The sequence below is a fragment of the Echeneis naucrates genome, chromosome 3 (assembly GCF_900963305.1).
Source record: "Echeneis naucrates chromosome 3, fEcheNa1.1, whole genome shotgun sequence".
Taxonomy (NCBI): Eukaryota; Metazoa; Chordata; class Actinopteri; order Carangiformes; family Echeneidae; genus Echeneis; species Echeneis naucrates.
Genome location: NC_042513.1, coordinates 13398505 through 13422626, shown reverse-complemented (window position 1 = coordinate 13422626; position 24122 = coordinate 13398505). Strand labels below are relative to the sequence as shown.

Below are 24122 nucleotides of genomic sequence, written 5' to 3'. Positions count from 1 at the left end.
AAAAAGTAGCGGCTTATAGTACGGAAATTACGGTAAATTTGTGTTTGTCACAGGTTTCACTATGGTATAGTTACCCATGTACTAGAAAATCATTCTGAGGAATGTTGTTCAAATAACAGACTAGATCTGTGGGGGGAAAAAAAAAAATTCAAAGTAACTTTATGTGTAATGGCGTAAGTACTTGCTGTTGGTGAGTACTCAAATGCAAGTACTCGTTCATTACTCGTTTTGGAAAAAAAGTGGTTTCCAACAATAAATAAATAAATTCTGAAATTTTTACAAAAAATTTACCATCTTCCATGAAGTATGTAACTTTGTCTATTTTCCAAAGGACGTTTGCATGACTGACTGTTGTCTGACATGTTCGTTTAAATCCAGGGATTATTCTCCTCACTGAAGCATTTTAGTTTTCAGGCTTTGGGCCTTTCTTGACAGTCCAGCTGCATCCAAATCCATCAGTACCTTTGGAATAAACTCTAGGGTGTAGCGTAGCTTTGATGGGTACCTCATGCTTAAAGCATATGAGTCCAAACAGCATCGCTGCTGCGAAGGGCCACGCTCTGCAGGTCATGCAGCTCCACCAGTCGTTGCTGCTCAGTGTCTCTCTTGTTATTTAAATTCCCACAGTCGTGACCTGGATGGCACTCAGAGTGACGGTCTCTGCCAAGACTATATTATTAAATTGCAGATCATAAGAAGGCGTACCCCTTTGCCAGATAAAAAGTATGTTGAATGCAAGATTGAGCATTAAAGTACGAAGGTGTATTTACTCATCGCTGGACATATACCCTGTATATGAGATAGATAGTAAATGTTCCTGTAATTAAAAAGAAAAGAGAGCGAGAAAAGCCAAGATAGCTCTTTTGCTAGTATTGACCTTATATTCCTGCACCAAATCCCCACGATCCTCATTAAGGTAGATGTAGAGCGGGCGGGGGAGCCCAAAAGGACCAGTTGGCCTGTTATAATTATAAAGGTGAAACGGTTAATTCTGCAAAACAATGTGTTATTTATACAGGCATGATGGATGAAAATGAAAATAAGGAAGAGCTTTAGTCAAACTCTGAAACAGCCACTGGACCTCTCGAAGGCCTCTCTAAAGTTTCAGGTACGTCTTTTGTTCTGAGAGGAAACATTCTCCGTTGAGTCTCCTTTCATACAAAATCTGCAGGAAAAAAATCGAGAGAAAAATAAACCTGTAAAACTCCCCAAAAAATCATGCTACTCCGTCAGCACCCAAGTTATCTGCAACAACAGTCTGAACTGTACCTTTCAACAATGTACACAGTTGTGGGACATAAACACCATCAACCTCTTAAATCCTGAGGGCATGTATGAGTGGTGTAGAACTTTGTCAAAGTTAGAATAATTCGTTTTACACTAAATTGCCAGGATAAAGAGGAGTGAGACCCCCATATTTTTTATGGGATGCAGCTATGGGTTACACACTGCCAAGTCATCAAGGTACATACCGAAAGAAAGCCTTGACTCTTGACTTGAAAAGAAACAGTTTTATTTTGAATGCAGGCCGTCACTGAACCTTGTACGCTCCAATAATGTTTGCTCTTTCTCTTCAGCATTCGAAATATACTCAATAGGTTCCACAATATTTAAGTTTGCTTTGTAATGCTGCTTACACTAATATGCTGAACTCAAATGACCACCTTTCCCCATGGCTTTGTTTATGGGATTCACGTCACTTAGAGCAGTGGTTATTTCCTCTAGGATCGCTCTGTCAACCTGGAGGTTATGGTTCTCAAATATATCAAATAGCGCATCAGAGGTATGGGATCTTACGGGAGAGTTATTGAGGTGATGAATCTCTTGTAAAAAATCATTAATGTCTGTACTTGATATCTGAGAAAAATGTTCCAACTTTAACAAAGCTGCTGTAAAAGTGTGCAATTCCATTAGGAACTTCAGCAGGGCCCTCAAAGCCACTCTCTGCTTGGTCATCACAGAGACTGCAGATTCCAGAGACACAAAACTGGCCATACTCAAAATCTCTGGTTTGAAGTTTGTTAATGAATAAGACTTTGAGACTTCAATGTACCATAAAGACAGGCTTTATAGTCACAACCTAAAAACACAGAAGTGACCACTTGGTTTTTCCTAAAATGTCCATTAATATGAACCAGGTAGTCTGTCTCAGCGACAGAATCTTTCAGAATACGCAGTTTTCTGAAATATTTGGCTGGTTTTTAGTCACATGAAATCCATTTAAATGTATGAAAAATGAAGGGGAAGCTTTCATAAACACATGGAAAATGACAATTTCTGCTATAATACATATGTTTTAATCTAAAATGTTTGTGTATTTGGGACCTACTTAGTAGAACTAAGGGGCATACTTTACAAGGCCATATTCACATTCACACTGCGTTGGCACCCTGAATTACTGCAAAAGATAAATGCTTATCATTATGTCTGGCTTTATCACTTGTAGGTATTACAAACTTATATTTTACATTGTACCAATGTATTTTAAATGAAAGGAACAAAACTCACCATGAAAACATGAGCCTTCTGTTTAAGAGCTGACTCCAAACTGTAACTAATAACCAATCTGTTACAGCAGCAAGCATTACAAAGGAGAGCTTCAATTTCAAAATATATTTCTCGCAACACAAAGAGTACACAGATAAATAGTCATGCTTCTATTGTAGACATTTTTATATTGGAGATAAAATGGATACATGCGTTTTCTTCACTGAAAATTTACATCAGTTATATTAAATACTAAAACCAGGGCTGTGGACAGCCATGGTACCACACACGGATAAAAAGCACACCTTATATCTGTTAAACTTCAGCTAACATGGGAGATGAATTCCAACACCCACAATTGGGAGAAGAAGGTGCTCACCAGAGAATTTGAGCCACAGAATGAGAATAAGAATAATAATCTGTAACAGCAACAAAGGATTGTGTTCAATTTATCCTAACTGCACAGCAAATAACTACGCATAAACTGCTTTTAAAATAGTTTAAGTCTTCCATATGATCCGAGGCGGGCAGTGGTGGGGCACCAGCCGGGGTCGTCGTCTTCTTCCCATAATGCATTTCGTCGCGCTGAAAGCTGAAGTTGATAGATGAATGTGACTGAATGGCCTCAGTCCAACATGGTGGTCACGGCTCTGTACTACATAAACTGAATACCTTCATGTACTTTTACTGCACATCAAGGTGAATCTGTGTGACACTATTATATTTAGTTTCAGAACATACTGCAGTTGGAATGCAAAGTTTTGAATGCAAAGAAGATGGTTAAGTAAATTCTGCAGATGCTTGTCCCCTTTTCTTCAGTGTATAGTTTGCTGGTAGCAACAGATGTGTGTGTACATCCATTCCTTCACAACTGAAGTTGTTTGAGGAGAGAATCACAGCCAAATCCTTTCTGTGTTGTTTATGTGCACATTAGTAGTCAAGCCCACGCACAATGCCAGGAGCTAGGCAAGGGGGGAAAAGATGCATCAACAAAGAATGTACTGCACTCTTTATAACATCTGAAAGTGTTTCTTCTAAAAAGGGATATCAGCCTGGCCATGTATTGTATAGTACAGTAGGTGATAGACTTCTATGTCTTTTTGCTGGAAATGTAGATAAGGGGTTGGAGCATGAAAGTGCAGCTGTCTATTTGTAATTCATTTTCCATTTAAATATTCACATTTGGTCATAAACTGCAGGAAGTGAGTGATACAATGGGATTACAGCTACGAGAGTCTGAAATTTGCTTTCTCTGAAGGCAGTCTGGCGTTAGCTCTATGGATGTGCTGAGAGGCCTGGATCCTCAAAAGCAGCTCAGAGTGGAACCTGCTGCTCCTCCATATTAGGAGTCCAGGGGTCGGAAACCTGTGGCTCCAGAGCCACATGCAGCTCTTTCAGCCCTCTGCCGTGGCTCCCTGCGGTTTTGAGCAAATAATGGATTCATTCATTCATCTTCTACCGTTTATCTGTTTCTGGGTCATGGGGGGTGCAGGAGCCAATCCCAGCCAACACTGGGTAAGGGCGGGGTTACCAGTCCATCACAGGGCCAACACACAGAGGCAGAGGCAACACACAGAGGCAGAAACCCAACTCACACTCACCTACGGACAATTTAGATTCACCAGCTAACCTAGACATGCCTGTATTTTGGCAATGGGTGGAAACCCACACAGGGGCAACAGTGCTAACCACTATGCCAGTGTCCTCTATTCTATTTAGTTGTTTTTTTCAACATAACAGTTATGATTCTAGAGATGCATGTGATCTTGTAAGATTGGAATTATTTATATATTTATTTTTTACAATTTTGTCAATCAAAATACCTTGTGTGCACCACCTGTTGCAGACAGGCTGGTGACTTATTTTAAGATCTTGATCCCCGGTAAGCTAACCATGGATACAAACAAAAAAGGAAAAGTTTCTGAGAAAAATAGAACATGTTTCTTTTATTTCATAAATTCAACAAACTACAGTTCTTATGTAGATATCATAACTGTACTGAAACTATCTTCATTATAGTGGTCAAGTAAGTTATGTTTGGAATCGCACCCAAATGGTTCTATTAATGCGGTTGCCGAGCCCTGGTTCAGGGGGTTTGGTCATTAGGTCGGTGTTGTGGGTGCCTCCCTTTGGAGATACTGTGTCCAACTGTGAGAATTTATACGTGAAAAATAACCACAGGTACTTGATTAAGTTTGGAGATGGTTAAAAGAAATGCAGATTGAAGGGTATGAGAAGGCAAGACAGACTACTCTTTCTCACTACTTTGAAACAATCATGCCATTGCTGCTGGCGAGTTACCGAGGGCAGTCATTATTTAGAAGAGGTCTAAACTACCGGCGTGAGATGCTTTTTCTTTTTTAAGAAGAATCCACGAATGTCTGTCACTATTTTCTAAACTTGACGTGAAGCCTGGACAGCTTGATCTACAACACATCTAAGAGTTTAAAATCCACCCAACAATAAGAAAGCAGCAGCACCCTGTCTTCTTATTTTGCAACCATGTTTTTGAGTCTATTCCTGAGGCTGCAGTCTTTCATAGTCCAACTACTGTCTGTCTCTAGCCATCTACCATATCTTCCTTCTGATCCTTTTTTCAAACAAATATCTTTGTCCACGATTATTGAAATATTTAGCTTCCCAATAATGATATTAAAGAAATGTAACATAAAAAAATGGGTCCATATGTCCTAATGTGCTCCACTTATTAATACCACAAAACAGTAAAGCCAGCAATTGCAACTGATGGCTTCTCACTTCCTATTGCACATGTCAGTAAGCCGTCCTGCATGGCTGCTTTTACATGGTAATTTTTTTTATATGTGTCTGTGGATGTGTTGTCTTGCAATGAGAGAGTGTCTGCGGTTTCTCACAGACCTGGTAAAATAGACTTGAACAACGGTCAAGTGTTTGTACTTGTGTCTGGCTTTTCATTGAGCAGTTTTCTATGGTTTCTATTGCTCCACTGAGTTAGGACAAGACAATGAGAACCAAATACAAATTTATCCTTAATGACACCACTGGTATTGGAAAAGTAAAGGTTCATCTGTGATGTTCAGCAATTCTTAATGGTCTGTGTTATGCTTTTGCATTTAGCATTACTGTACTTTCAGATGTCCCTGCTTGTGGACATTGCCATTCCGTAACTCAGATCTTATTACTGCAACAGAGAAGAAAAAAAAACAAACACCTGGATGATAAATTTTTGTTTGTGTGTCAAATTTCTGTGAACGAATGCCTCTATCAGTGAACTATGAAAATTGGGTTAATGCCTTATTATGATCTGGGGTGGAGAGTAGAAAAGTACTGACTTGAATACTGCAGTTAAGTATATTTTTCAAGTATCTGTGCTTGAATATCATTTTATGTAGAAATGTATTATTAAGCGGTATGAGTTATTCATTCTTTGAACCAGAGCTTTTATTCACCTGAATTGATTCAATTCGCAGGAAAACTTGACAGAACATGCCATATTTGTAACTGGGGAAAAAAACAAAAAACAAAAACCCACTCAACTCCAAAAAAACCATCATCATCATCATCTTCATCCGCTTATCCAGGGCCCGCTCGTGGAGGTAGCAGCGCCAGCAGACGACTCCAAACTTCCTTTTCCCCAGCCACATCGGTCATCGGAGATCCCAAGGCGCTCCCAGGCCAGTTTGGCCGGTCCTCGGCCTGCCCTGTGGCCTCCTTCCAGCTGGACATGCCAGGAACACCTCCCTTGGGAGGTGTCCTGGTGTCATCCTTATCAAATGCCCGAACCACCTCAACTGGCTCCTTTCCATGTGAAGGAGCAGTGGCTCTACTCCGAGTCCCTCCCAGGCGGCCGAACTTCTCACCCTATCTCTAAGGGAGAATCCAGCCACCCTCCTGAGGAAGCCCATTTTGGCCTTTTGTACCCGTGATCTCGTTCTTTCAGTCATGACGTACTGCTCATGACCATAGGTGAGGGTAGGAACAGACCAGTAGATGGATAGCTTTGCCTTCTGGCTCAGCTCCCTCTTTGACACAACAGTGCGGTAGAGTGAATGCAACACCACCCCTGCTGCTCCGATTCCAACCCCCAGCAGAAACAAGTCCAACTTATTGCCGAGAACTCGGACACAGCTCTCGCTTTGGTAATGCAGAGATTGGCTCCACCGGAGGTGGGAGTTCAAGGTTTTTTGGACAGAGGCCTCCTCGAGAAGTTCCCAGTTCACCCACACTACACGTTTGGGCTTGCCAGGTCTGTCCTGAGTCTTCCCTCGCCACCTAACTCATCTCTCCACCAGGTGGTGATCAGTTGACAGCTCCGCCCCTCTCTTCACCTGAGTGTCCAACACATGCAGCCTCAGATCAGATGACACGATCACAAAATCGATCACTTTTGGCCTAGGGTGCTCTGGTACCAAGTACACTTATGAGCATCCTTATGCTTGAACATGGTGTTCATTATGGACAGTCCATGACTAGCACAGAAGTCCAACAAAAAACCACAGCTCGGGTTCAGATCAGGAAGGCCGTTCCTCCCAATCACAGCCCTGCAGGTGTCTCCATCATTGCCCACGTGCACATTGAAGTCCCCCAATAGGGCTATGGAGTCCCCTACTGGAGCCGATTCAGGGTCTCCAAGAAGGCCGAATACTCAAAACTGCTATTTGGTGCATACGCACAAACAACAGTCAGGGCCCCCCCCACACACAACCCTGAGTCGTAGGGAGACGACCCTCTCGTCCACTGGGGAAAACTCCAACCTAGTGATGAGGCAGCCCGGGGGCTTGTGAGTATCCCCACACCTGCCTGGTGCCCTCTCCAGGAGTAGGGATCTAGAACCAAGTCTCTGCATAGAAGTAAGCCCCACCAGGTCCAGCTGGTAGCGCTCCACCTCTTGCAAAAGCTTTGGCTCCTTCCCCCCAGTGGGGTGACATTCCACGTCGCTAGAGCCAGCCTCTGCTGCCCAGGTTTGGGTCATCGAGGCCGTCTACCTTCACTGCCACTTAACTGGGAGCGTACCCGACCCCATCGGTTATCACCGCAAGTGGTAGGCCCACGGGGTGAAGAAAGTGCCATGTTGCTTTTTTGGGCTGTGCTTGGCTGGGCTCCGTGTCTGACCGTCAGACACGGACTTTTCAACTTCACTAACTTTTCAATAGTCACTTTTTCTCAAGTACTTTGATTCAAATTAAACTCAAACTTGACTGAACAAAACTTTCAACTGTAGGTTATTCTATAGTTTGACAATAAAGTTATGTACTTTGTCCGCTTTATTATGATTATGTTAATGATTAGGTTCAAAAGCCACTTCTGGATATAAGGAGCAAGCCATTTCTGTGATTTCTGTCTTTCCCAGCCCAGACGTGTCTAATATGCTCCATAGAGTGCTCGGTGCCACTCACATGTTCTAATGAGCAGTATTTTGGTGCATTGTTGGGGTTACCTCAAAACCCAATATGCCTCCATTTGTAGTCTAATAATAGTGACCAGGAGAATACCATCAAGGCTTATTCGGTTTTAATAGCATTGCTTTTAATGCCAAATAATCGGAACTTCATTTCTGCAACTTCCATGTTATAGTGCTATAACAATATTTAAATTGTTGCACCACATGTTATCAAGCTTGCACTTAATGTTTGCCCTTAAGAGAATCATTCTGAATGTGCCTTGGCTTCGTAATGAGTTGATTCAATGAACTGTGATGCCAGATTACCCATACCACATGCTGAAGACCCCACAGTGTCTACAGAACTAGTGTTAGAATGGGTCCTCTCATTTGAACTTTCATTATTCACAGTTGATTGAACAAGCGCATCTCGGAAGCAATGTGATGGATCAGAAGCAGTTTCATCCGGTTAATAGTTTATTAATTCATTGTGCACTGATTTCATGAGTATTTAATATTTCAAAGCTTTTTTTAAACTCTCAAACTGCAATTTTAATGCTTGGTGTTGCATATTATGTAAATCTCCGCTCATTTAGATTCTTTTGTCACCAGAGTAGGTCTTATTGAACAACCAGCATCACAAGATGGTGTTAAAGATCAGGGCCTGAGGGTAAAATTAACAATAATAAAAATCTGTGGCAAAAGATGTTGAGAAATTACTAAATAATGAGGTTCAGTGCCGAACACTGCTTGTAGTTGTAGTGGGCTAGCAAATGTATCTATGGATCCAAAGGGCATATTCTGATGATATGGATGTCATAATTGATATACGTTCCTTTAATTACAGTAATTATCTTCCTGTGTGTAAATATTCCACCAAAACAAGATTTATTCAAAGGGATTCAAACAAGCTAGGGTCTTCTTCCTTAGCAGAATAATAATGAATGCAGCCATCCTGTTCTTCAGTATTCTTCATGGAGAGTCGTCTGGCTATATGACTGCCTGAAAAACATAACTATACCCAGTTATGGCATACTGCATTTCTGCTGCTCACTACAGGGATGGAGCTTTTGTACAGGTTGCACAAGAATTATCTGAGCACTCCTGAGGAAAAAACATTTGAAAGCTGTGAAATCAAAAACAAATATCAATGCCATCGTGATTTTCTGAGAGTAAATCAAAAGCTTTCAAAGTATATGCTGCCTGAGTGCATTCATATAATATTGCTGCGTTTTACTGGGAGCAACAAGTACATATATACTGTATCAACCAGAAGCCAACAATCAAAACAGCAGCTATGGGATGGTACAATAACATCAATCTTTCCCTGTGATTTTTGGATAATAAATAAAACACAGTTATTGTTTTCTGTTTCACGCATTTTTACAGCTTGTTTTTCCAAGAAGTGATAATGAATAAAATAATTAGGTAAATAAAAAGGAACTAAACTTCTATCCTAAATGTAAATCAATAATGTGTTTAAAACCTTTTAGTCCATTTAATTTTGGTGTGATGTTGGTTTTTTTTCCCCCCATTGTGAAATCATCCGAATGTTGGAAGATGTGCAGCTCTGTCCAATATTTTCAGCAAAAGTCCCACAGATCACTATTGCACATCAGCTTTTGCTGCTTAGTCCTGCTAGCGAAGGTTCTTCTTTGAGAGTCGATGTTTTAAACCAAAGTTAAATAAATATACATACAAAGGGAAGTTTTCACTGGTGGTCTTACTACCAAAAAATGTTGTCTTTGATAGTTAAGTGGCTGATGATGAATGGTGAATATGGCTCAAACGTGTAACTTCAACCAGGTTTCACATGATATTTTAACAAGCACACTCGTAAGGCCACCAGGGGTTGACTGTGGATCGCTGTGAGAAAAGCTGTAATAGATAGACGCCTGCAAAATTCTTGGTACTCAGACTTATCCTAATGACTTTGTTGGTACCCTTTTCTTTGCTCTCGCACCACCATGTGGTTGGCCTTTTTAGCTTTCAGTGATGTTTCCCTCAGATATTGGATGGTTTGCCATGAATGTGGTGCAGATCTCCCTCCCTGACTGGATGACTCTTTATGACGTTGATGATCACCCAACACTTCATCTGTCATCTAAATCTTAATTTGTCAAGTACTTTGGTTTTTGACAAAAGAATCAGCTTTTCAAATTTAAAAACATGCCCACTAAACATCAGCAAGTTAGCATTGTCGTTGTGCAGGTCAGCATAATTACAAGCTCTATGGCACAACCGCAGAATAAAGTGTAGGGTAAACATATGGCTTTGGCTTCTATGTGGTACTTGATGTCTTGTCAGGGGATTTGTTGACAAAAGGAAACCTCTGCCAGTACGTATAATTACCGGTATGTTTACAAAGTTGTTAATGTGTACCTTAATCACTGGCTTCTGTTTGTTAAAGTATATCTTACTCTTACATTGGTGAGCTGTTGTCTGCAACTTCAGAGATCTTGAGAGATACAGCAGTTGTCATTCCAATCACGCAGCTGCCTTCTGCAGGAGAGATGCTGCTTCTTTCAGTCGAGCTAGCGTGTTTACCTCCATCTGAAAAAGGTTGAGAGCAAAAGTGGGTCATGCTTGGGATAAAAGCAGCTATATTTGTCAAGGGGATCAAAGACAAAACTTGTAGGGTCAATTCATGCCCGTCATGTCAGTTAGGAGTCTTCTGTGCGACCCAATAATTGCCTCCTGGCAACAATTTTTGTGAACAATGCACCCATCTATAGTGGCGATGCCCATTTCATCCAAAACTTATTCTGCTGTCACGGCAGGTAACAGTGAAAGAAAAAACACTCCAACTCACCATTTCCTCCTCCGTTATTAAATGAAGGGAACCATTTTTTAAAATTGTAGCGCTGCAATTTTTTTTCCCTTTTTCTTTTGCGAAAGAAACAGATTAATCATGATACTGGAGAAGAGGCATTCTGTGAGACTGCAACTGTTGCTACCAAAATACATTTTAAACATTGACTCCCTTAAGCATCATGAAGGTATTGCCCTGGCTCTATATGTCTCTGATAGTGCACACTCATAACTCTTTTACAGTTTCAACCCCCTCCACTCAACCTATTAAATCCAGATTGGACCTGAAGCTCTCCGGTGCAGCTGAACAGAACGACACATACTGTTTACTGAAGCTTTCCCTCTACTCAGCAGTTTTAACCATTATAGAGGAAAAGCATCGTGAACTCCCAAATGCATTTCTTGGTTCCTCTCAGGACAGAACTGTCAGTCTGAAAGAAAATCCCCTAAATCATGATACGGCAAAGGCCAGCTCCACATTGAGGCATATTTCTCTCATGATTATGAGGAGGATGCGGCTGATCGCCTTTTGAATCTTCGGCAGGGAAATAAGGGTGTGGCAGATTATTTAGTTGATTTTTGGACCTTAAGTGAACCTATGAAATAATAATTAGCCTCATGACCTGATGACTTGAGCTCTCTGGTTTCTCTTACTATCAGACTTGATAATCGGCTACATGAACGATGTAAGTTGAGAGCTGGTTGCTTCCAGCAGTCGTCTGCCTCTCATGCTCTACTCTCAGTTCCATTAGGAACCTCAGCCTTATCCACCACCAGCTCAAGGGTGGACTCTTCAGAAGAGGAGCCCACGCAGTTTGGGAGAGCCCACCTCACTCCAGCAGAGTGCCAACGCAGGATGACAGTTGGGTTGTGTGTCTATAGTGGGAAGGCTGACCATTTCTTTGTTTCCTACCCTCTGCAGCCAAAAGATTACGCTTATTGGACAGAGAGGGGTCCTGATGAGCCATACGTCCATCTTTGCTAACTCCCTTCATCGTCGTTTGCAGCTCAGGGCAACCCTCATCTGTTATTCAGAGTCACTCCCTCTTCTAGCTCTGGTGGACTCGGGCGCAGATGTTGACTTTGATGCTGCTCTTGTGGCTCAGGCTTGTATTCCCCTGGAAGTCCTCCCTGAATGCAAAGATGTGAAAGCTCTGGATTGAAAGCATCTGGCTTGCATCACCCATGGCACCATGCCTCTCTTTCTCTTGCTGTCTGGAAACCACAGTGAGTCCATCAGATTGTTTGTTATTCCCTCCCCACAGGCCCCTTTAGTTTTAAGGCTTGCCTGGCTTAAAGTCTATAACCCTCACATCGACTGGTCTGCAGGCACCATTATTAATTGGAGTGCTTTTTGCCATTCACACTGTTTGCAGTCTGCCATTGCTCCCACTCAGCTTTCCTCTGCTTTCCCCCAATCCCCTGACCTCTCTTTCGTTCCATTAACCTAGAATGACCTCAGTGAAGTGTTTAGCAAACAGCGAGCATTATCTCTGCCCCCTCATAGACCTTATGATTGTGCAATCGGACTGCTTCCTGGTGCCCTTCTACCTGCTAGCTGTCTGTACAACCTGTCACATCTAGAGAGGGAGGCCATGGAAAAGTACCTTCGTGATTCACTCTTTGCTGGTTTGATCCGTCCCTCTTCTTCCCCCGTCGGAGCTGATTTCTTTATTGTTGAGAAAAAGGATCACACTTTACGCCTCAGAATGGCCTTCAACGCGCCCCTCTACTTGGTCGTGCTTTTTGGCCTCACCAGTGCCCTGGCTGAATTTCAGGCCCAGCACTCTGACCCAGGCCCAGGTAATTGCTCCACTAACCGTCTGTTTGTTCCTGGCTCTTAGGTCTCAAGTGTTGCAGTGGGGGCATTTGCCAAAATTAATGTACCATCCCAGTTTCCACTGCACTTTCATCAAGCAGTGTTTTTGGTGGCCTTCCATGTCCCACAACAACCAAGCTTTTGTGTCTGTCTGCACCATTTGTGCACGCAATCAGGCCTCTCATCAAGCTGCTGCTGGCCTCTAACATGCTCTTCCTGTCCGTAGTCGTCCATGGACCCCCATTGCAGTAGATCTTGTCACAGGCCTACTGCCAGCTGTAGGTAACACCACCCTCTGTATGTTGCCCTCAGCTACTAAGATGGCAGATCTGCTGGTCCGTCATGTATTCAAACTCCATGGCAGACCTCAAGATATTGTGTTGGACAGGGGCCCTCAGCTTACATCTCAGGTCTGGAAAAGCCTTTTGTCAGGCTCTGGGGGCCACTGCCAGTCTCTCCTCTGGGTACCACCTTTCAGACTAATGGTCCAACATAACGGGCTAATCAAGACCTGGAAGCAGCCCTCTGCTGTGTCACAGCTCGCCATCCTTCCTCCTGGAGCATCCAGTTACCCTGGATTGAGTATGCCCACAATTCTTTCACCTGCGGAATGACAGGGATGTCCCTATTTATAGCTTCTCTGGGTTATCAATCCCCCCGTTCCCAGTCCAGGAGAACAAAGTGGCCATGCCATTTGTTCAGGCCAACCTTCGATGGTGTTGTCTGGTCTGGAGGGAACTTCAGTCGGCTCTTTGTTCTGCTGCCCAGAATCAAAGCCTCGCTGACCATCATCAAACTCCTGCACCTGCCTACCAACCTGGACAGAAGGTGTGGCTCTTATCCCTTATCCCTTTTATCCAGGTGGAATCCTGTAAGTTGGCACCTTGTTACATTGGCCCTTTTCAGTTGGAGAGTGTCAATAACCCTACTGTGGTCAGACTAAAGTTGCCCCATTCTCTGAAGAGCCATCCTACTTTCCATGTGTCTCTCCTTAAGCCAGTGTCTTCCAGCACCTTGTGCCCCGACCCCCCTGTATCCTCAATTGGTCATCCTGCCTACATGGATGTTCGCCATTGGGGTTTGAAGTTTCTGGCGGACTGGGAGGGATATGGCCCAGAGTAGCATTCGTGGCTCCTGCCACATCCAGCCCTGGTCGCCAGCCTCACCATCACCTCAAAGCCTCAACACAGCCGGACTCCAGCACTCACCCCAGTTCTGATCATCAACCCTTGCCCTCGCCCACCCCCTGCCTTTTCCCTGTGAAGACCCTCTTTTCTCATTAAAGAACATTGAACCTTCCCCTCATTGGCTCTGTCTACTTATCTGTGCCATTTTCGCAAACCTTCACATCAATAAAGTAGAAGTGTGTGATACCTGGTGGAATAGTGGAATAACAGCGGAATAATTACAGATTTCAGCCATAATGAACATGTTAGGCAAATCAGACATAAATGTAAAAGAAAATAAAATTTATGTTACAGCCCTACATCACTGCAGGAATGTGTTAGAATACCTGATATATCAGTCTGCATCAGAAGACTTTTGAATAAAAGGCTGCACATGCTGTTGAGTATTTGCTTTTGATTGAACTCAAATTCATGCCATTGCAAGTGTTATAACAATTGTAATGTACTGTGTAATTTATCTATAATCATTATATTTGGCATATGGAAGCCTTTTCACTGGAGAGCGTGAAGTAAGAAGAAATGGGAGTGGGAGCAGGGGAATGATGTGCAACAAAGAATCCAGCCAGCTGGGAGTCAAAGTGAAGACTCAGCTGCTCAGGATGTCCTAATCATTCAGGTATTAGGTTTTCCACTACGCAGCTCTGTTATATCAGGGAAAGGCTTTTTTATGTGTGCATATTTAAGTGGTCAAGTCAAAATATTTTTGCCAAACAAGATTCCACTTCACAAACTTTCACGCAGAGATATTTGCAGATGTTAAAGGATCACCTGCCTCTGAATTAGAATAAATTGCATTAATGCCTTTTAAAATTTCTTACTGTCCAAATTGTTCTCAAAGTATAGTAACCTTTACACAGATACATAGCCTGTTGGATGTGGTTAAATTCTCATTTCTATCACTTTTTTTTTTTTTTTTTTTTTATAAAAAGGATCAAGAGGTAGGAATCAAAACTGTGGATCATCCAAGCTTAGAGGTGCACTGATATAAACTGAGATACTCTCAACATTTTAATGTGATGTTGTCAGACTAAAGTGTCAGGTAAAGCACAAAGCAAGCATTAAAAGTGGGCTCCATCTAAAAGAAGCAAGAGGCACCGCAAAATGTCATTTATTTCATCAGTGATTGAACACCCCAGTGGGTTTAATCTATCAGCTGCTCTGCTTGGAGAAATGCTTCTTTGACTTCCATCTCCACCAGGCAGTAAAGAGCCACAGCAGATGAGCTTTCTAAGTGCTGTTTACCTCTTCATTACTGCTTATGTGTGCTATTGGGGCATCTTGCTTGGCTGTTTACTGATTAGAAAGAGTCCCCTGTCTGCACCTCTCCTGATGACCTCGCCGTGTGTGACTGTAGGACGACAGCGGGCATTGTGTTGACAAGCATAGATTAAAAACAGCTGGGCCGCACTGCAATCGCACAATCTGTGGAATTATGGAGCTAATCCTGTTGACATTCATATCTCTGCCCCTGCCAGTCATGCTTTCTCTGTCTCGCTGTCTCCTTTCTCTGTTGGTTCATTGCTGTGCGTGTGCCAACAAATGTCTAATCAATGCAGCAGCAGTACAGTAAACTCTTATTTTTTGATTTGACACATCCTTAAATTCTGAAGATACAGTCGTTCATTCATCTTTTACCGCTTATCCATTTCCAGGTCCTGGGGAAAGACATCAAAAAAAAAGAAAAAGATATTGCATCCTTTGGTGACCACTGTGTAAATTTAGCATTGAAGGCCAAAGCAAATAATTCACATGTACCTGCCCAACCATTCAGATGTACCCCAGCCAGGGATCTACTGTGAAACACCATGAACTCATTATTTTTTCATTTGGTTTTCATGTCACGGTGTTATTGCCATGCCAGTCTCCGAAAATGCAGCAGCCTTGAGGTGCAATTCACCCATAAAAGCAACAATAAAGTGAAACATTTACAAATCACAAACATTGTGACGGGGGGGCTGATGGGAGATTTTTAGTGGGCACAAAAGGCTGTGGAGGATCTGACTAGTTTTTAACTAGTTTCTAACTAGTTTTAACTAGTAACTAGGCGATGAAGAGATGAAGAGATCCTGCTCTTTGCTCCGTACATTGTTGCTACATTTTCATTGAAAGGGCCTTTATCTAAGTTTTCCCCGCTGCCAAACGTGAGCTCTTGTCAGGAGCAGGTGATGGTGATTAACACTTGACAGTAGCTTTATCCATTTACTTGCATGTACAAGATGAAAGGTTATAAAACCTTCAGGGTGGAAGTTGGAAGTTAACAGTGCGTTCCTATCAGAAAGGGGTAGATGTAATGGTATTTGCTGGTTGGCATACATAAAGGATGATAAGTGTTATTTTGTTTTTTTCAACACTGGCGACAGCTCTTGTTGAGTAAAGGAATGAAGTCTGATGTTGAAATCACTTTTCTTCTCTGTGGGTAAACAGCTGTTAATATCAAAGCTGGCTTGGTAGCAATAACAAAACATACAAATTAGGCTACATGATACGCAAAAATTATTATTTTGGCATGTATTGTGCGATTTCAACTGGAATTGTTATGAATTTTCCAGTAAAAAAGATTGTAAAGCGATCATGATGCGATGTTTGTCTTGAGCCAAGTACTAATATTCTTTTACCTCAAGGAAATATTATTTATATGCTGGGGCATCGATATAACACCACAGCGCTTATGGTGCTTACAATGCACAACAATTTCAAGACACATTTTACATTTAAATTTGCAGCTACTGAGAATCTGCTATTAATCTTCACCATGTTGAGATTTTGATTATGTTTTGATTAACTGTGTGCAGCTGCGATACAAATTGTTTTTTTTTTTTTTTTTTTCAACAATCAATTTTTACCAGCTAAAGACAGAGCAATGGCCACGCCATCTCTCACCCCATCAGTCAGTCAGGGACAGACTTTGATAACCCACCTCCGTTCAGAGAGCCATAATTCCTGTCTTGATTGTTTTCATAAATTAACCACATGAAAGTTTTGTGATGTGGGGACCCGATCAGCAGGACAACAAAGTTAAAGACACTTAATGTGACAACGTCATGCTGCTTATACTATTTTTTCTTACTGAAAAAAACCTGCATCATTGTAGCCTTGAAACCCTTCACAGAAACAACTTACGCTGTTTTTGTTGAGTATCAAACCGGAGCTGGAGCTGTGGTGGTGGCAGGTCACATCAACTGCACAATGAAATGCCAGCTCACAGAGCCAGCGAAAGGAACGTTTTCAAATTCTGACAGCGACAAGATGACTGCACAGAGGTCACAACGAAAAATCAGATGGGTTCAAGTAAAGGGGGCAAACACCCTCCATTTACATGGCTGACGAGGAAGAAGGGAAAAAATCCATAGTCGGGGATGAATGAAAGTGGGTTTTCTGACTAAACTTCACCTGAGCACCCCTACACCTGTCTGTCTGGGCCACAACTGCTACGCTGTAATGCAGAGGGAAGATATCCAGGTTACCACCAACTCAGTTTCATTAAGTGACAACATTTGAATGCAGAAATGGCCCTAGCTGCAAAATATGGTCATGCATCTAACCCAGACTTCTAGGATACTAATAGAGTTGTGTTTTAACATCATTTCTCCTCCAATGCAATCAGCATCACTAATACTGCAAGCATGAAGTGGAGAGAGAGTTTAATTCCTTTGTTTTTATTTACTGAAAACATGAAAACCACACCAGCTCTCCACAACTGAAATTCCCCTTCTCTCCTTGCTGCTCTGCCACCTGTAATTTCAGATAATGTGACCCCCACCTCCTTCCATCCCCTTAAAGATTTTTCTGCTCCTGGATCAGGGGATAGGCCTGGGTATTGCTGCTATTGTTTACAGTCTAATTTGAGAGGCTGGAACAGTGACCTGCATCCCAAAGCAAACATAACCTTCCCTCGTGTGGAGCACACTTGCACAGGCAGAGCAGGCGGTGCTCGATGTGTAACTGTATAATCATGAAGCAGACACCGTGTCTCTCTGCCCTCATTAGGTTGTGTTGGTGCAGGAGAAGGAGAAGTTTGTCAGGCAGGAGAAGGGTATGATTAATGGTTCTCAATAAGGACAGGCCCCGGAGGAAAGAGGACTTGTAAATCCCAGGGGTTCTCTGAGGCAGGGGGGAGGTGGGAGGCTGAGTTCGATTTGGGAGCAAGAGGAAGTGATTGGGGGGGAGTGCGGCTGTTGTGTGAAGCATACACGATTACCAGGACAATATTGTTTTTTGTATCTATGCAATTACATAAATTCATGTGAGGAGCACACCCATGTCCTGCAGTCCAAGCTCTCTTCACAGCTCAGTAAATTCTGCCACACCTTGCTGTTAATTTGCCCCCAGAGACTGTTCAGTCTGTGGATAATCTCTGGCTGTGCCGAGTGAGCGCAACCTGTCTGCCTGCCTTTATGCCATCAGAGAATTCCCCACATCCCTTCACTCTCAGACTTTCCCTTTCCAAGGCCCCCTTTTTCTCACCTCCACAATTGGAAGTTTCACTTGTCTGAACGGGGGGGGGGACTTCGCCAATCCGCGGGTGAGAATCTCCTCAAATTTTGTGTCTGCAATTCAGTTTAGCAGACGCCCCGAACAAAAGCCTGCACCTGCCACAGTCGGCTGCACGCAGCGCCTGTCAGGACGTTTTCAGACATCTTAAACTGATCCCTTTTTGCAGGGAGGGAACCCCTGCTCATGCGTTGTGGATCGTTCCTCCACATCCAGGCGAGGTGAGAGCAGCTCACAGCGCCAGACCGACTGGAGCGGGCTGGCGGGGCACAAGCAGCGGAGCGCACGGCCGAGGACTTAGTGCAGCGCAACTCCAACACAAATGGATATTTACGTGCTTTTCTTATCCTTTTTCTTTTTTACCAAACCAGGTGAGTACGCTCCCAGTGCCTCTCCGTGCTTGCAGTTACGGATTTTGTAGCTAAAGATGCGCACTTCTTCACGTATTTTTATTATTTTTTTTTTTACGCTCCTCAGTTTGCAACCTGCGCGCAAAAATGCCAGCTGCAGTTATAATGTCTCTGGGCTGCACATCATTGTGATTATTTTGAATCAGCTGCAGTTTGTAGAGTTAACCTTTGTCAAGCAGTGAAGGTAAAGGAGATGCCACCTTTCCACCTTGTGCGCACGGTGCCTCTCCGCTCTGGGGAGAGCGCAGGTGATGGCTGCGGGCGCCGACGGTGCAGCTCACCGAGCCGCACCGGCAGCATCGCTGCGTGGGAAATAAATCCAACTTTTTCCACGGCCAGCCGTCACAGGCAGAGAAATGCACACCAGGCAGTGACCTTGTCTGTTTCAGTAGTACACCCTGTCAGCAGGGTTTGAACACACATCCTCTAACCCCCGCCCCCTCTTTCTTTCCCTCAGCTTTGGCTTTCGGATCAGATCAAGACTACCAGATTGATATCATCCATGAACTTGACCAGGCGAATGCCACCTATGGAATTACCCAAGTGGCGGGTCTTCACAACAGCAGCAAAGCTTTCCTTTTCCGAGGTAAGGCGGGCACGCTGCCGATGTGCTCCTCATTAGTCTCGCCACTCAACTTAAAGACATTTCTTTGCCTCCCCTTCCTCACCGCTGCGCACGCACGGAGATACGCACGCCCTTTGTTTCATTAGTTAGTGCGGGCAGAGAAGCCGCGCAGCGCCACACCTTTGGGTGTCACGGTGTTATCGCCGACTGTGAGGCAGAGCACCCAAGGGAGCCTCCTCTCATAATTACTCCCAGTTTCAGCAGATGCTCTGGATCTTGGTGGACACGCTTCAGCTCAGTGCCCCTTTACGCCCCCCCCCGTTAAGATGATACTTTTACTGTTTACAGTTACACTCAGCCTTGTTTAATCCCACCTACTGTTAGCTCCTGGACATCAGGTGTGTCACAGCCGGAGTGTGAGGCTCAGTGTGATTTGATAGAGGTCGGAAAAAATGCCACCAATATTATTATTATTATTATTATTATTATGATTATTAATAATAATCATAATAATAATCATCATCATCATCATCATCATCATCCTAAAGATAGCTAAAGGCCAAATTACTGACCAGTGTTGCATTAGTTTGTATTGCTCAGTTTCTTCTCTGCGCTCTGAAAAGTCCTCCATCTATTTTGGTGCTGCTTGATTTTCTTCGTGTTGTGGCCTCAGCTTTAAGCGGCAGTTGTTAGTTGGTGTTAAATGAGAAAAAAGTGGGAGGCACAGTATTGAGAGAAAGCTGTGTGGATCAATCAGATTTTCTTTTGGGTGTCTGTGTGTGTTGCTATAGAAAAAAGTTGCCTAAAAAGATACAATTACTCTTATGTCTAAAACTTTGTTTCTGTTATAATTTAAGCATTAAATTGAATTTTCTAAATGCGATTTTCAAAGGCAGGTGTGGGCTTTACATTTGTGCTCATATTATGCAGTTCCAACCTTGTAGAAAAACTGTTGGAGGGAAGTACTGAACCTTTTTCCTTTTTCTCTCTATCTTTTTTTTTCCTTTTAAAACTTTAGGTTAGACAATTCAAAGATACTGGCACAAGCACCACGAGCTTGAATCCAAAATAAGCAGCGAAGGGCATTGTGACTGCTATCAGCAGAGTGCAAGTGTAGAGAGTATGTGCGTGCGTATGCATGTGGTCTTCTTTTCTTGAATGCTTGGCTTGGTCTGCCACTGGCTCTGTATGAATGAAGGCAGGGCAGCTTGGCCAACTCTGCTGAGGTGGAGCAGTCCAAGATTCAGGGCTGGAGGCCATGCAGGGATGCACAACCTTACTTTTTACTTTACAAACACACACTCACATTTATTTCCCACATAGCGTGGGAAAATGAGGCTAAGCCCAGTGGGGAAAACTGGACCTGTGCTTTTTTTGAAGAGGAGGTCTGTGTGGGTGATCTGTTTAACACTTTACCCACCGCTCCGCTGATTTCATGGCCTTGTAACCCAAATGGCTCCGCAGGGCAACTGCAGCCAAAGTTGCAGCATTTCCCATTCACTATTACTTTTCTACAAAGCAGAGATTTTTATGCTGCGGTAGTTCACAGCAGCAAGTTGGTCATGATTTACACCTATAGTAGAAGCTTTGCTGGAGCTCCTGTAGCTGATTGGGTCAGTGATTATTCAAGATGATTTATGTATGCTGTGTGCAGTCATGTTGTGCACTGAGCTCAATATCACATTTCATCTCTTTGATTACATAACTAGTGGAGGAACATAGTGTAATGCTCGTAAAATGGCTGGGAAAAAGGGCAATGTGGTGCCTCAATTGTGTTGATAGCTCTGAGTGGGAGAGGGAGGGCTCTGCTAGTGTCTTTGGCTGGACGCTGGCACACACGTCTTTGGTCTCCAAGTTAGCCGTTCATAAACAAACAACAGATGGCCCGTGTCTGAAAATGGATTTCAGCACTTCCTCTCTTAAGTTTTCAGCAGAATGAGAAACTGGCACACTTAATTAAAATTCAAAAATGTTCATATTGTCTTCTGTTTGTAGTTATATGGTTGGATTCTTCTTTAAGACAACAATGTAAGGTTTCGTGTCTTCCCATGACATGCTTCGTGACCATCCCAGCAAAACTGTCAAGTCTGCCGGCCACGCCGTATGGCCTCGAAAACGAGGCTATTGAAATCAGGAAACGGGCAAGCAACGCCATCAACCGTGCCCCCCAGGTGTGGGCAAGCATGTACACGATGTGTAATCCAACCTTGTGCTGAAAAGAGAGAAAAATGCTAATAATCAACCAACCGTGCAGCGAAAGCAAGAAACAAATCTTAGCTAATTGCTAATAAATTAGCATATTTGTTGATATTAGTTCTGAGTACTACTGTTTTTTTTAATCACAATTTTTTGCTTACATTGTGGGAACTTCTGGTATCTTTAATGCAGTCAGTTTGTCCATATATGAGGGCTGACACAGTTACTCTTCTTACGTTGCAGCCCAGATTGTAAACCTCATTAATCAGCCCCCCTCCACACACACGCTGCCTGTCTCACTCTCGATACACATTTAAAATTCTTTTAATGGTGATTGTCGGTTTGTGTGCTGGTATCCCCCTGTGGGTTCTTGTTGCATCTGTCCGTTTGGTGCAGAGTGAAACATTTCAACTTCAAACAGCTGCTGCTTCAAACACACAAAGTTCTTTGCATCAGAAGGGCATTCAGTTCTTTGAAATAAGACTTTTTAGAAAACACCTGAGCAGTTGTTGGTTGGATTACCAAGACATTTTGTGTAAGCATATGTACCAGTGAACGGGCTCTCTGACATGGAAATAAGCTCTCAGGTTCAATACTTTGAGCTGAACAAAAGCACAGTAAAGCTCCTCAGGGGTCCACTCAGTTCCAAGCATCCTGCGACCGGACTCTGGACCTGTTCTGTATCCAAATTACATCCAGTCTGCCTGGATCGGGTGAATCCCTTCCCTGTGTTTGCTGCTGGTGTTTTTGGTCTTTTTGAATACTTGATTGGATCCCATATGACTTGGGTGCAATTACAGCAATTAGCGCGGAACATGAGTTTCGCTGTCGTGGTCACAAGAGGAAAATGTGTTTTTTGACAGAATGCCACAGATGTGAGCTGTACCTTCTCAAGGAGTCAGCACGAGTTTAACTCAGTACAGCTGTTGATTACTCAGCTACAGTAACCACGTCATGCTGCTGTTCATCTCTGTTTGGGTTGAATGGAGTTTGGAATCAGTCTAATTATCCTCTGCTCAGTTTTGAACAAGTCCTGACTGCCCCCTTTTATTTGAATCTCTTTCATTTCTCTAACATTTGCATATGTTTATTTAGGATTTGTCATGGTTCTGTTTTCAGACAGACCTTTCCAGTTGAGACTGTTGAAAGCTGAACAAAATCATTTCACTGACTGATTGTGACAGTGTATAGTTGAACTGGACTGGCTGAGTCTGTGATGTCCCAAAACGGCCAATGTGTGGAGTAAAAACTGCTCTGATTTGGATAACAGCAGAACTTTTCTTTTGAAGAATAAACTTTACGCTTTATGCCCCACTGGTGGTAGAGATCTAAGAAACAACGTTTTCACTTTTTGTATTCGTACCTCATTACAGCTTCATAGCAGCACAACCATGGCTGTAGACTATAGACTTAGTTTTATGACAGAAGCTAAACTTGAATATCAAGCTATTACGTTTGCAGTGATATGGAGTCATTATCTAAAATGAAATTAGATTTTGCTATTTCTCATGTGGTCAGAATCAATTGTGCAGTAACCATATGTATATCTTGCTTTCATATGAAAGCGCGCTTTGCTCTTAATGTCTTGCCATGACATTTTGACAGTTTGAAATAACAGTTTCATTATGGAACCTTTCTTCTTATTAGAGAAGAATAAGACAAAGTCTGTATTAATTGTTAACTATGTATTTATTATATTTTGATATGATAACACTGTTAATTTGAACAGAAACTTAGGAAACAGAGGTGGCCGTGGGGCTGTCTAGTATGTATAGATCCTCCTCATTGACACTCCTGCTCAAATTACTGTTAAATAGTTAAATGGTAACAACAAATGCACTCTTGAGCTTTATATCCCTGAGATCTATAAAATCATTTCAGACCAATTACCCTTAAAATATGACAATTCTGCAGTCCAGTTTTATGACTTAAATGCCCATTAATTAATGTTTAATCGGCTCGGCTGTCAATTTCTCCAAGATTCCTTTCTCTCCAAACCTACCCACATTGTGTTCACCCACATACTTAGAATCTCTCTGTCAATCTATTTGGTTTATTCCTGTGGATACTGTTGTATGTGAAGCACATATCGAAATTTGCCCTGGAAACTGCTATAAAAAGTCCAGTCCAGGTCCAGTTCTGAAACTCTACTTGTGCTTATCAACCACTATCCACTTAAAAAACGCAGCAGCCTCACAATCTCCCTTTTTTTTATTGGAAATGCAGGAAGTCATTCACAGATGCCAGAGTTGCTAGGAAGAAAATTGTCAGTCTAATCTGTGAATTACACCACTCTAAGAGATTAGATTAGATTTGTTTTCTTACAAACTGTTATAGCTGTCAGGTTAATATGAAGCTGCATTGGGAGATACTAACTGATTAACATGTTGTGTGTTATTTGTTTGATCCGTATGGCAATGAAAGGAAATTGCTTAGATAGATACTGACGTGTAAATTACAGCTTGTTGTTTTTCACATTTACTGTCTTAATTTGTGAGCTTCAGAGGTGTTTCCTTTTGAATTACAGTGAGCACACTTTTAACAGCCTGTGGTGCTGCAAAGCTCAACATTAATGCTGTAAAAACTGTGCTTTTTTTCTTGTACATTGATGGTGTGTCAGTCTGAGGTTTGTCCAAACTGCTGTAAGCTCCTCCAGCACAAAATGTACAACTGATTCACATATTAAAAAAAAAAAAAAAAAAAAAAGGCAAAATGTAGATGAAGAGCAGCTCACACAGAACAGAGTTAGCAGATGGTTGCTATCCCCAATTAGAAAGCTTAGAACTGATTTGTAAGA

The 24122-nt window shown here is 42.6% G+C and overlaps 1 protein-coding gene across 5 annotated transcripts in view; it reads left to right on the top strand.

Annotated features, from left to right (window-relative positions):
* Positions 1–24122, top strand: part of LOC115040964 (protein kinase C-binding protein NELL1) — a 348772-nt gene that overhangs the window by 85911 nt on the left and 238739 nt on the right. For 3 of the 5 annotated variants that reach the window (XM_029498154.1, XM_029498151.1, XM_029498150.1), the window contains exons 1-2: positions 18408–18525; positions 19022–19150. The exons of 1 other annotated variant lie outside the window; for it this stretch is intronic. In XM_029498154.1, coding sequence (XP_029354014.1) covers positions 18477–18525; positions 19022–19150 — 178 coding nt within the window. In that variant the 5' untranslated portion in view covers positions 18408–18476. Of the gene's footprint in view, positions 1–18407; positions 18526–19021; positions 19151–24122 lie in introns of those variants that run through there. One more of the 5 variants, XM_029498152.1, reaches the window with a different exon arrangement.